The following is a 13,993-nucleotide window of genomic DNA, read 5'->3' on the forward strand; positions in this document are numbered from 1 at the left end:
GTTTCCCAAGATTGAGGTTTCAAGTTCCACCAAGATTCCTTTATCTGGATTGCCTTCTGAACTGCAGATTGTGAATGTAATAGCATTCTCCACTGGCTTTTAAATTCATTACTGAATGGTCATGCACTAGCATGTTCTCAGTCCTTTATCACCAGCCTCATTACTAGGCACATTTATGCTGTATTCACTGCTCCTTTTCCAGGTGTTCTCCAGGTCACTGCCCACCTTTTGGAATTTTATCATTTGTGCCTCAGTTCCACATAAATCAGCAAGAAAAATATCAAGGAATTTCCTGTATCTGGTGTTTAAGCTGTTTAAAAGTAGCTAGGTAAAACATTTGACAGTATGCTAGATAAAGTACTAAAGAATTCTATTTCCTGCTGAGGAAGTGGGAGTGACAAGGTAATCTAATGCAGGAACTCCCTGTCCAATATCCATAGTTTCTTGATCATTAATGCTTTAAGAAAGGGATTCATTAAGGCAGCTGTTTCTCAGCATTGCTTGATTTTTTCTTTTTTTTTTTTTTTTTTTACATTTAGACTGTTAATTTCTCAGTTTGATGGCACATTTTAAAACATTTGTATTAACAGCAGTTGTTTTTTTTACTGCATCCATCTTCCATAATCTCCATTATTATGCAGTTATATGTCTCTAAAGCACTCAGCTTCTCTACAGTTCAGAGGACAATTCACACCACATATCATTTCACACAGTCAATTAATTGCAAAATTGCATTTCTCAAGAGAAAAGTAAAGGGAAAAAAATTCCAGAAGTGAGATTTTTACTTGTAGCTTGTAGTGGGTTCGTAACCCTCCCTGAGAGGAGGGCATATAAATCTCTCACAGAAGATTATACTCAAATATCCTTAACTTTACTTGTATCTTGTACAGAGTTTTCAGAGATGAACTAGAGGATCGGCATTTAGAAAATAAAATTTAACACAGAAATGATTGCAAACAACAGATGTGGAAACTGGCAAGACTTTGTTAACACAGATCTCACTTTATTTATATCCCACAGAACTAAATGGTCAGTCCAGAAGGAAAAGAGAAGAAATAGCAGAAAAAGAGACTCCAAGCATACCCAGAGGAAAAAAAAAGGATATAATAATTTGAAAATTTTAAGGACTTGGGGGGGGGAGGAGAAGAAATGATTAATAGAGAGGCTATTACTAATAAAATTCAGGAGGGTTTTCATTGCTTATTCATTTCAACATGCTTTTAACTGATATCAATGTAAATAAAATAAAGGAAACGTGCTAGAGTGATTTTTCTTCCATTCTATATACCGAGACTGACACAAAGGATGCAGTAAAAAATAATTTGGCTAACATTATTTAGCGTAGTTTCTCATGGACATTTAAGCACATAGATACTGTAGGAAACTAAATGACTGAGCTATATCTGCATATAATAATAGTGGGAAATTTCAGCATTATGTTGAAATGTGAACATGGTAAAATACAACAGCAAACACATTTGTTAACACAATTAAAATAGAGTTTTCTGAAAAAAAATGTTTGTGTAAGTCAGTGAAAGTATATTGCTGTACTGTAAAGTCATAATTTTTGTTAAAGTAGCAATTGAAATTAAAATGCAGCTGTGTTTTCTGAAGTTCAAAAAAGCCTATATATACCAAGATTAGCAGACTATAATTTCTGAATCAAAGGGACAGAAGAAATATCTGCCCTAAACACAACATTTTGCCTTTATAGTTTTTCTTTTTTTCTCTCTTTACTGCTTGTTTTCAAGCAATTTCATTAAAGCAGACCACTAATTCATCCTGTTGGATTTTAAAACATGATAAGAAAGTGATTTTGAATTACTAATCGGAAAATCACTATTACTGACAATACTGCACCAAAGGTCTATTTTGGATATCTGGTTTCCAACAAATTCACTGGCTTAGTACAAAGAGGTAGAATAGACTGATTTTTGTGTGTTTATTGTTTGTTTTGGGGGCAGAATGGATAAATAAAAAGCTCACAGAGCTGCTTCTGGAATAAACCACTCCCATATCTTCTTTTCTATAGGTTAAAACCAAAAGGAGAAAAAAAATCACACACATATTCCAAATTCTGTGGATTCCACTTAAGTATACACCAACCACTGTAGTTTCTGAATAGGCATACATTATCCAGTATACCTCTCAGGTCCTTAGGCACCTTTCTTAATATATTTATAAAATAATACATTTGACTGATTTAGATTCATATATGGAACAGAATCTGCAACCTATTTTGTCACAATTCCAGTTTAAATCATAGAGTACTGAAAACAAAATGAGTTTGTCTCTGACTAAGAAAACACAACTGGTCAGCAATGCATGCAGGAAAAAATGTAACATCATACTTTTCCTGCAATACAAAACGCAACAGATTTTTTTTCCACAGGATGGGAAAGAAGTAAAAATTCTCATCATGTAGAAAACTGCATCTAGAATTTTCAGCAGCAAGTGAAGGACCTTGCTTTACATATTAAACCCTCTCTGGCTACCCATAAATTCTCAATAAAATTCTTGGTCCAGGTCCAAGCCCAGAAGCTGCACTGTGAGAAAGGTATACATCATCTGAAAACTGAAGTCAGTACACAGAGAGTGGTCAACAGGTTTATTTCTGTGATGATCACAGCACAGGGATAACCCACCTCTGCATAAAACATAACTTTCTTAGGGGTAATTACTGAAAAAAAACCCCTCTTTGAGGAATAATATACCCCCCTTCCTTTTCATCCAAACCTCACTATCTTCTGGTCCTAATGCAGATTCATTCTTATCTTCATCATAACTAGGAATTACAATTAATACCTATCATAGTATATTCATATTGAGAAAAGAAGATTGTTCCAGAGCCCACACACTTCCAGGGAAGAAACATTGCTACTGAAGGAGATTAGGTAAGAACGACACAGAGTGAAAACCTACATGGAACAGAAATAAGCTTCCCATTCAAACAGTTATCTCTCTGAAGAATGATAAATAAATTAGTCTTTTTGGATAAGACATTGTAGGCATAAAAGATCGTACAAAGTAATGCAAAAAAATCATTTATTTTGAAAGCACGCTCTGGTAACAGTCTCTGCGTAGCAGAAAAAAAATTTTACAGTGGATTGTCACTTCAAGGCTAGATATTCTATATCCTATATCCTGCAACAGATTTTTTTCTGATAAACCCACTGTTTGGATTCTACCAATAATATTTTGCTGCTTGCTTCCCCAAAAGTCTGCAAAAAGTCTGATATGATCAGACTGACAAACGTCTTATTATAAGGCATAACAGAGTACAGCCAACATACTTGGCTACAGGCCTGCACTGCTAATCTGAAAGCTACAAGGAAGAGAAGCCATGGAAACCACAGAAGAACAAAACTGAAGCTGACTTGAATGTAATCTTCAAACAAGAATTAAATAAGACAATTATGGAATGTTAATTAAAAATGTGAACAGAGTAAACAGATTTATCAAGACATAATAATTTCAGTATGTGGCAATTGATTATTGAAACCACATTGTGCTTAATGGTATTGCACTGGAGGATGTGCAATTTAGGATTTATTCTGATTCTGTGGTCATCCACTCATACTATGCAAATACTTACAATTGTAAATCTAGATATTAGCATCAGAGTAAATGTGACAATACTGTTCTGCAAGCAGCCACTTGATTCTGATGCAGTAATGGCTTTACCCAGGTCTACAAACCCACTTGTTGATTTTTTTATATGAGCATGGAAACATATGAGTTTTATCTCTAGGTATGCTTGTATAATCAACTTATAAAACTACATGCTCTTTAATACCACCACTGTAAGCTCTATGGCATCCATGAGATGAGGACCACCAAATCCTAGAATCACATTAACATCCTTAAAAAAAATTTAAAAATAATAAAGATAATAATTTAAAGCAAACAAACAAACCAAACCAAACCAAAACAAAACAAATAAAAGACAAATTAAAAGGAAACGAGACTTATTTTCTGGCACTGACAGTGAAGACGTTAGAACCCAAGCCTTCTGATCATTAGTGTGAACTACATACTCATCAATGCATTTTGTCAATATTGGAATTGGCAATGTCCTGCTGCACAGTTCAGGAGCAGGAGTTTTCAAACTAGTGTCCTAGACCAGAAGCAAGGCCATGGCACACATGCTAGGAAATACACAGGCATACAGACTTATTTTAGGTCAGAAATCTAAATTTAGACTCTGAACCCTGCCAGTGGTTTTTCAGTAGTATAGTTTTTCTAGCAATAATGCCCTGGCGTAGCTTACTGTGACCCAAAAAGGAAAAACCTTAAACATTTCTAACATTCTCTAATCCCTTCAATGTGTTAACTCCCTCAGACAGTCAAAGCTCCCTAGGCTGGATGGTCCAATCCTCATTCTCAGGAGGAAGCCTGGGCCCTGGTGAATGAGGAATATAAAAAAATAATCCTCCTTTCATTTACAGTGATGCTGAGAGGCATTGAGCAGGGGTGGAGGACTGCAGGCAGAGTCTCTAGTAACTGCAACAGATAGTGCTGATCACAAACTCTGTCCATATTCAGTGCAGCTAAGAAAGCTCTCTACAACTGGGAAGCAAGAGAAGCATTCTTGAAAAGCCTCTGGTCCTAAAGTATCTTGACTGGGAAAGCAAAACTGAAACGATGCCTTAAGCCCCTAATGGTTTTTCTTATTTTTCTACCTTATAAGTTTTATAAGTAATAGAAGTAGATTTTAAAAGCAGCCCCTTTTCCCTGTTCCCTGTAGCACCCCTTAGTTTACACATTCCTTAACCCTCTTACCCCATTCCATGCTCCCTATATCAGCCCTACCCCCCGTATCCAGTAGAAAATGTTTAGTCTCTTGTCAAGGCAAGGCCTGTTCTGTTTGGGGAACTCTTGTATCTTGGCCTAAACCGCAAGACGGAGTCAAGAACTGGGTGACTCTGTGCTCTTTGTACCCCGAAGATGATGAAGGTTGATGAAGAGAGGGTCCCAAAATGCACCCCAGACCCAGTTCCAGGGGGTAGACCAGGGGGTGGATCAGGCCAAAAGTTATGGGGTGGACACACTTGGGATTGGACAGATATTGTTATAAAATGTAACATCTCAGGCACAGCCTGCACGCGCATCGTATACCATCAATTGCCTTGGCACAATTAAACCCTTTCCTTATCTCACCCTAATTAACGGCTCCTGGATTTTTTCTTAGCACCAGCTGAGCAGGCATCAGAAAGAATAACCTGTGATTTGTTTTTCTAGTCTGTTTCAGACAACCTGGTAGTGAGCATTTGCTAAGAAGTCTACATTACTCAGACTTTTGAGACTTGTGTTGCAAACATGGCATCTAGATAGGCATATGCACATTACAAAGGAGTACATTTATCTGCAATTACCTATATATGGCATATATAATGTACATACATATATTAAAAAAAAACAACTAACAGAACTTTAAAGATATACTAACCTAACACAGAATTATGAAAGTAAGAGGAATGATAAACTTGCAAAGAGCTAGCATCAGTTAATATCTATAATGTAGAAAATCTGCAAATATTTGCCTAGCCGTAGAATAAGGTATTCTTAGTCAAGGATGTAATCTCAGTCCAACAAAAGAAGTACTTTCCTTCAAAACATTTGAATGAGATAGTCATCATCACTAGTTGTTAAAACATTATAGCTCTTTACACTCATGCTTTGCTTTCTGTAGAACAATTCAAGGTGAAATTCATAACCTCAGTTAGAGGAAGAAATTTGGAATACCTCAGGTCAGTATCCTGTCTTTCTTGCTAGAGACCTTTTATATTATTCTTTCATCTACTTGACACTTATCCTTCACCTGTTGTACCTTACTAAATTCCACAGAAACTAATACATAAATTTTGCCAATTAAAGAAAAAGAAGAACTGCTCATTTTAATGAAGTGACACCTTATAAGACAGTGATGTTAAGTGTTTGCTTTGAAAAGCTAGAACCATACATATTTTGAGTGTAATAACTTTGCTTAACTAATTTTATTCTTGAACTATTTACACTACAGCTGCAATTTACACTTTCAAAAGACTTTTATTAAACTGCACAGAAGCAAGACTTCCATGCACAGAGAGCACTCTCATATCATATTAGCATAAAAAAACCCTAGCTTTTTGAATTACACTCACACAGAGTGGAAACAATGTAACAACAAAAAAAAGACTTTCCAGTGATTCAGTGAAGCAAATAGAAAAGCTATTTAATCTGATAGATTCTATAAAAAAATTTAGTAAATAGAAAAGCTATTTAATCTGATAGATTCTATAAAAAAATTTAGTTGTAGAAGAGAGGTATCTGGAACAGATATGCATAAATGTAACTCTGTTTAAATACTATGGTAGATCAAACAGTGTTCTGTATCATTACACAAACAATGGCTTAATTGTGTTACCATTTTTCATTTTCCTAACACGGGCAAGGCTTACAACTCAGTCCTTCTAAAAATGGCCTCCTTTTCTCCTGTCTCAACTCCAGCACTAGATACAGTCATGGGATAGTTTTTGCAGCTGTGGGATCTGGACTCAAAGCTTTGGAATGTAATTTTTTTTTTCCCTGAGTACTAGTACTAGATTGGCTTTCTAACAGAAAAATACAGGAACAGTTAGGGATCCAAAAACTCTGTGGTAATGCTTCTATTTTTAAAGGGATGTAAACAGTATTATTAAGAGACGATCAGAAAAATGGACAAGAAAGTATTCAAATCTTTTGGTATCTGAGTACTTGTAGACATTTAGAATTAAGGTAAATGGCAAGTGCCAACGGTCCATTCTAATTTTGGTTTTAGATGATCCACAGATCTCTAAACATATTTAATACTATCTCACTTAAAATCAGGTGAACCTTTAAGATAAAAACTTTTATCTTAGAGCAATTTAGTCTGGAGGAAAAAGGTAACCATTATTAAAAGTATAAACTGACAAACATTTCAAAACACTTGTGATTTCAGTCTCTCTGAGGGCATTATTTTCCAGAGAACTCTTAAACAATTCCTGATGTTTGGGAGCACGAGAAATACAGACAGCTCTGCTTTACACTCCAAAATATTTAATTCAACATTATAGTTTTGCCAGGACAGAATAATGATTTTCAAGTAATTGGACTGGCAGCAGCATACATTGGACTGTCTTAATTTGCACCAGGAAGATCTCTTACTTACAAAGAGCAAATACAAGGTAAGGCTAGTCAGAGGAGAGTCCCTCCTATCATCAAAGCATTTTTCTTTATCTGTCATGGGGCAGGAATACATAAATAGGAATTTCCCAAAAAATGTAGGATTATAATCCTTGGGACATTCTTTAAACTAGGAATTTCCTGAATCTTAAGTTTTTTGTCTAAATCCATTGTATTTTAAATTATTTTGCCCAAGTTCTTGAATTATTTTCTTTTTTTTTTTTCCAGAAGAAGAAGGAAATTCAACATAACTTAGAAACTCAGAAACACCTCAGTGGCTTCCTTTGAATAATTTTGTTAGTGTAATCTCAGCTATTGTCTTTGCAAAAGACAGAAAATTATAAAAATATAAATCCTCCTCTGGCTTCTAGTAAATTACCCCCTGAAGTAAATGATGGTAGAGTTACCAGCATGGATTTTAGTGCTTATATTGAAATGGAAAGTAAGACCAAATGGCTACAGTATTAAGAGGCTAAATCGCATTTTCTCTGAGTTTGGAAATATAATTGAGAGATGAGGAAAACATCTCTGTGAGTCATTTCAATAACCAGGATAAAGCCTACAGATTGTAGAAACAGGGCATCCGCTATAGTCCAGCAAAAAAAAGGTGACATACTGCTTTGTATTTTTCATTGGACATAGACTGTCACAATCTAAGATATTTTCTCTAACTTGTATTTTTAAACATACAATCTTGCACTTTTAAACATACAGTCTTGCACACAATTCCTTACAACTGCCTTACAAGCAGGTGCTGTATTTTCTCATTAAGCGTATTTGCTGTAGTAACTGGTTAAAAGAAAACAAAAACTCTTTTGAGCTCTCCAAATGTTGTTGAGAATTGAAAGGTACTACTACAGCATCATTACCAACAGCTTTTAATGCACAGGCTCAGAAAGCTATTAAACTCTGCTCGTTGACTGTGGCCATTTTCTCGTTTGTACTATAAAATACAAATACTATAAAATATATCTGGCACCCTTGGAAATGCACCTCTTCTCCCAAGTGGTTATGGAGTTATGGGGTTATTATTTTTCGTTATCAGAAGTGAATCAAGCTTTTTAGATGCTCTCAGCTACCAACAAAAATAGTCACACATTTTCTTTTTTTGAAGAGTGAAGGCATATTCTTTAGACAGTAACTTAAAAATATGGATCAGCAACCTAAATTTTCCCAGAAAGCATCAAATCAGCTCATGTCATCATCAGGGGAAAACAGAAAGTTTAAAGACTTTACAAATGATAATCAAGACATTAGCTGCCCAACTTTCACTGAGGCTCTGTGTGCACACAGATTTTGAAAAGTTGCAAACTTTTTCTTGCCCTTTATAAGAAAAGCTTACCATACGTAAATCACTGGACTTCTAAAAAGAACCACAGTGAGAGATTTACTGGGACATTGACTGAGGAACTATGATAAAAGCGGCTGCTTTCTCGGTGTCTCATTGTTAGAAACAGTTTTGCAGCAGGTTTTCTCATTAGATATACCATTATTTCAGTGGATATTAAAGGAAAGAAAAGATTGCTCCTACGAATTGAGAAATACAGGTTGTACTTTTTTTTTTAGGGTGACATTTTTATGTAGTTAAAAAAATCTGGCTTTGTTACTTCCCATAAATTAATAAGCAGAATCAATGGCCTATCACAACAATTCATATTTCTGCAATAATTTTTTATTAAGTATTTTGGAATAACAGAGAATTCCTACCGGATCTTCTATTTTGTGGTTATTCAGCAAATCTGATACGAAATCATCATGAAGACTTTCTCTCCGAATCAATGTAAATTCACGTAGGAAAACTGCTCCTTGATTTTGATCTCCAAAAACCTAGAAGGAAAACATGCAATTAGGAAATGCACAATTTTAATTCTGTCACAGACACAATCATAGTATCCAGATAAATATGACTGGAAGGTTAAAATGCCCATTAATGGTCCTTTGTCTTCCATTACTACACTTACTCTAGCCAGACAGCACTGCCATCAATGAGAACACTGATATGCATTTAAAGAATGTCAGTACATTAATGAATAACTGCCATTTACATGAGATTTTTTTGTGAAAGAAGTTTCTACAGTGTTATTTACAGCTATGGTCTATAAGGCAGTTAATGTTTAAAAACTCTTTTGTGAAATGAATTAGCATTTAGATTGTATTTCTATTTTATAGAACAGATCATGTTTGTCTAGAATTATGACTGCTCTGTCATAAAAAGTCAGAGCTTAAAACTTCTAAGGGACAGAAAAAAATTATTTATAAGTACTTCAGCTGGAAAACTTCCATATGCACATAAATTCAAAATAATTTAAACTAACTTTATACCTATTGTTTTTAAGGAATATATATAAGCTACTTGAGAAAGAGGTTATTTCTTCAGTAACTGACTAACCAATGACTTCCAAAGCACAATCCTAGGTACAATTATGACATTTTACAGGGTTTGAAAATAAATAATTAAAGCAAATTCACATTATTCTTCATGTTCCCACATCCCTTTTTTCTTTGGTTATTCAAGCCAAAGAATTTTTTTTCAGGTGTAAAGTAAATTAGAAGTGTTGGAAACCAGTGAAATACTGGGGAGGAGTTTTTTACATATTAATGGAACATGTTGAAACACTGTTGTTTCATTTGACTGACTCTAAAGAAATCCACTACAAGAGAAATCCATAAAGGTTTTTATCAACCAAAAATAAGAAACTGTATTATCTCTGCAAATGTAGTAGATTTTTCAGTTTTCAGGACTCCACAACGTATTTTAAAGGTCATTCAGATTGAGAGAATAGATACTGATTTATCTTCTCATAAAGGTATATGAGATACTCAGGCATGGTAGTCATAGAGTTTCGAGTTTCTGGTTCTTTTTTTGTTTCTACATCTCAGGGACAAAATACTATAATCAGGAATGGTAGATATAGCAATTCCTCATGTAATTAAGATAAGCATAGTACTTATAAATGGACTGTCATTACTCACAGGAGCTGCAGTAACTAAATTTTTTCTAAGAACGAAGTCCATGCTCTGCTGTTTTTATTATGACTATTTCTTCTATTCCTTGTTCTGTATAGCTAATTATGCTGTATCTACTTATCCTAGCTGAGAAGTTCAAAGAAGAGCCTGGGAGTAACATGATGTGTATTGTCCAGAGGGAGGATGAAGTACAGCCTTACCCTTCCATTCCCTTAAGGTGAGTTGGTACTGCTGTTTGGGAGGACGCAATCCTCTCTGACAGCTGGGAACTGAGATCAGAGCTGCTGTAAAGCTAGCGCAGCTAAAAGAGACTCACTAGAAGAAGATAAACTAATAAAGTTTCACAGGGGGGTGGAAATATCTTTATATGAAGTGGGTAATGGGAAGAATTAAGAATTAAGTCCCTAAATCCAAAGTTTATGCCCATTAATATAAGAGATCTTTACTTTGACGTAAGATTCTTGCCTCTAAGTAGTAAAATACAGGGGACCCGTATTTGGTTGCTCTGCGATCTTCTGCTGTAAATTTTTAGTTAAATTAAAAAAAACCAAACCACAAAAAACAAACAAACAAACAAACAAAAACCCCAGCAAATACTTTACATAACAGGGACAGTTTTACAAGGGTTTTAAAATTTTTACGTAGCTTCCTGCCTTGTGGATAACATTGAGAGATACACGCACTGATATTACTCTTATATTATTGAGTCATAGCAATGAAGAATCCTCAGGGGTGTCCAAGATAGAAATATGCATGTGTCCCAAATAAGAAGAAGCCCTGAGACTGACACATTTTTTTTTTTGACAAATCATTATCTTACAAATAAAAATTATTCTGAAATAGCTCATATCATAAAAATGTTTCAACCCAAGATTGGCCAAAAATGCAAGTTAAAGTTATTTCAAGAAAGAAAAACTGTACTTTTATTCTACTTTCACATAATATTCTCTACTTTAATTTTAACCACTCACGATCAGCAAATTCAATGATAATTATAGAATCATAAATTATTTAGGTTGGAAAAGACCTTTAAGATCATCCAGTCCAACTTTTAACCCGGCATTGCCAAGTCCACCACAAAACCAAGACCCTATGTGCAACATCTACATGCCTTCTAAATATCTCCAGAGATGGTGACTCAACCAGGTCCCTGGGCAGCCTGTTCCAATGCTTGTCAACCCTTTCCGTGATGAAATTTTTCCTAATATCCAAGCTAAACCTTCCCTGGCATAACTTCAGGCCATTTCCTCTCATCCCATTGCTTGCCATCTGTGAGACTGACCCTCACCTCACTACAACCTCCTGTCACATAGTTGCAGAGACCAATAATCTCCCCCCTGAGGCTCATTTTCTCCAGGGTAAACAACCCTAGCTACCCTAATCCACTCCTCACAGGACTTGTTCCCCAGACTCTTCACCAGCTCCACTGCCCTTCTCTGGACATGCTTCAGCACCTCAATGTCTTTCTTGTCGTGAAGGACACAAAAGTGAACACAGGATTGGAGGTGAGACCTCAGCTGTGTTGAGGACAGGGACGATCCCTTCCCTAGTCCAGCTGGCCACACTATTTCTGATACAAGCCAGGATGCCACTGGCCTTCCTGGCCACCTGAGCACACTGCTGTCTCATGTTCAGCTGCTATCAACCAGCACCCCTAGGTTCTTTTTCTCTGGGTAGCTTTCCAGCCACTCTTCCCCCACCCTGTAGCGCTGCCTGTGGTTTTTGTGATCCAAGGGCAGGATCCGGCACTTCGCTTTGTTGAACCCTACACCATTGGCCTAGGTGCATCAATCCAGCCTGTCCAGATCTCAGTGCTTCTAATTTCAGAAGTCAAATTACAAACAGCATAAACAGTCACTTCCTCACCAATGATCTCACTTCCCACTTTTCTTACTTTGTTCCTACACAAATATAGCCAGATTTTGCAAATTCTTTTCCTTGTAAGAGCAGTCAGTAACCTGTTATTACAATTTTTATCCAATTCTCAAAATAAATGAAATCTACTGATAAAGAATGTATATGCAGTAACAACAATCTCAGTAAAGTATTGCTAACCCTTAAAACTTAACTGTTTACCATATCAACATTAATGTTTTGACTACTCCTAATTACACAAGAGGGAAATAGAGGACAGAGGCACTATTCAGAAAGAAGAGTCAGAGCAATGTAGTCTAAAAAAGACACCGGGATACTGAGGATAAAATAAGAAGATGAGACATAAAAAAGCAGAAAAGCAGTTATGAAAGAATGATTTATTTTTCTTTTAATTTAGCGAATTTTAACAACAAAGTATTTAAAAAAGAAAACTGAAAAGCATGCAGTCATCTAAAAGAGGTTATTTTCCTCTTGATTTATATCATACATTTTCTGCTTTGAGTAGTAGTTCCCCCTGGATTCACCTTAATTTATATATTGTCTGATAGAACTTAGTCCTAGTAGATTATGGCCATCCTTACTGAGAGAACTGCAATAAATCCATTAAAGATGAGTGTCAGTAAATTGGAATAACATCCTGAAAGACTGTTATCCATTTTTCAAGTTTCCTTAAAGTTTTGGCTACATACATATGACCACTTAATTCCCTCAGGAAACCTATTTTCATCATAACACAGCCACCCTATTTCTGATCTGTCTTCCTCCAGTTCATGACAAGACAAGCTTAGAAAACAATCTTCAAAAATAAGACCATGTAGCCCTTCTTAAGCAGTGAGCAAACCACAGAAACGGACAGTAGCCTGGCAGAAATCTGACCTGAAGCAGCAGCAACCATGCACAGCAATATGTGGCTTTCCAAGGACCTGCAATCAGCACTGTAAATGTGGTTTCACTAGTGCACATGAAGATCAACAGCATAGCATTGAAGTCTGTCAGAATGAGGAAGTTATCTGGGTATTCACATGCTCAACTGACATTGCAAAGGAGCCTTTTATGAAATTGATATGAGGCAAAATTCCAGCAAATACTTAAAAAATAATGTTTTTCTCATTTTAGTGCAGTTTCTATCTCTCTTAAACCAATGCAAATCATTAGTTGTTCCATTAGATCCAGTGGCGCGAGTCAATGTGGCAGAAACCTTTGAGGAATCAGGCTGAAAAATACAGAATTAGAAAATAAAAGACCTACACAAACCAGAGGGTGAAAGGATGAATCCCAGTCAACAAAGCCTAAGTTTTCTTGCACTTGGTTATTGTGCCACTGTGGAAGCAGTTTCATTACTTTTGCTGTGATCAGCAATAAAGTAAACTAATAATAATTCTTTGTTAGCAAGGTGTAATAGTGGAATTTTGCTGAATTCTTGAGGCACAGAAGTGAAAACACAGGCCAGGAATCTGACACAAACAATCATGGTACCTGCAATACCACCTTTCTCAGTGCAGAGGAAGAGGAATTTCAAGTATCTCACTCACAAAGCAGAAGTGTCAAATGTGGCCTCAGGTATTTATAATTAACTATTTATGCACATCGCAGAGTTGTTTCAAGGTGACAGTTGCTCAGTTGAACCTGTTTTTATTTTGGATATCCAAAGCCCAAAGTACGCAGAAAATTATCACTAACATCAAAACTTGAGGCAAAAAAATTGTACTAGTTCATTAAAAAATGCTTCTTCTGACAAAGTTGTTTTTAAAAATCAGGTTCTTTAACTTCACTTTTTTTTCCCAAGAGGCCTAGAGTGTTTTGACAATGATAAGAAGGATTGCTTCGTCTAAGTAGTAGTATTCTCAGGTATGAATCTCTTGATTTTCATGACAGAAACAAATTAGAATGGGAAGTATGTGACAGAATGTAAGGTATTAAATATCAGAAAAGTAGCAGTGACATTTACAGTGAAGAATGAGGAATG

The 13,993-nt window shown here is 35.7% G+C and overlaps 1 protein-coding gene across 1 annotated transcript in view; it reads right to left on the minus strand.

Moving 5' to 3' along the window:
• The window catches only part of ADAMTSL1 (ADAMTS like 1), a 404,153-nt gene that overhangs the window by 314,731 nt on the left and 75,429 nt on the right, over positions 1–13,993 (minus strand). The window contains 1 exon segment of the mRNA XM_027670722.1: positions 8,893–9,012. Within this exon segment, the coding sequence (XP_027526523.1) occupies positions 8,893–9,012 (120 nt within the window).

The sequence above is a fragment of the Neopelma chrysocephalum genome, unplaced genomic scaffold, assembly GCF_003984885.1.
Source record: "Neopelma chrysocephalum unplaced genomic scaffold, ASM398488v2 Primary Assembly neopelma1_96926, whole genome shotgun sequence".
NCBI classification, from domain to species: Eukaryota; Metazoa; Chordata; class Aves; order Passeriformes; family Pipridae; genus Neopelma; species Neopelma chrysocephalum.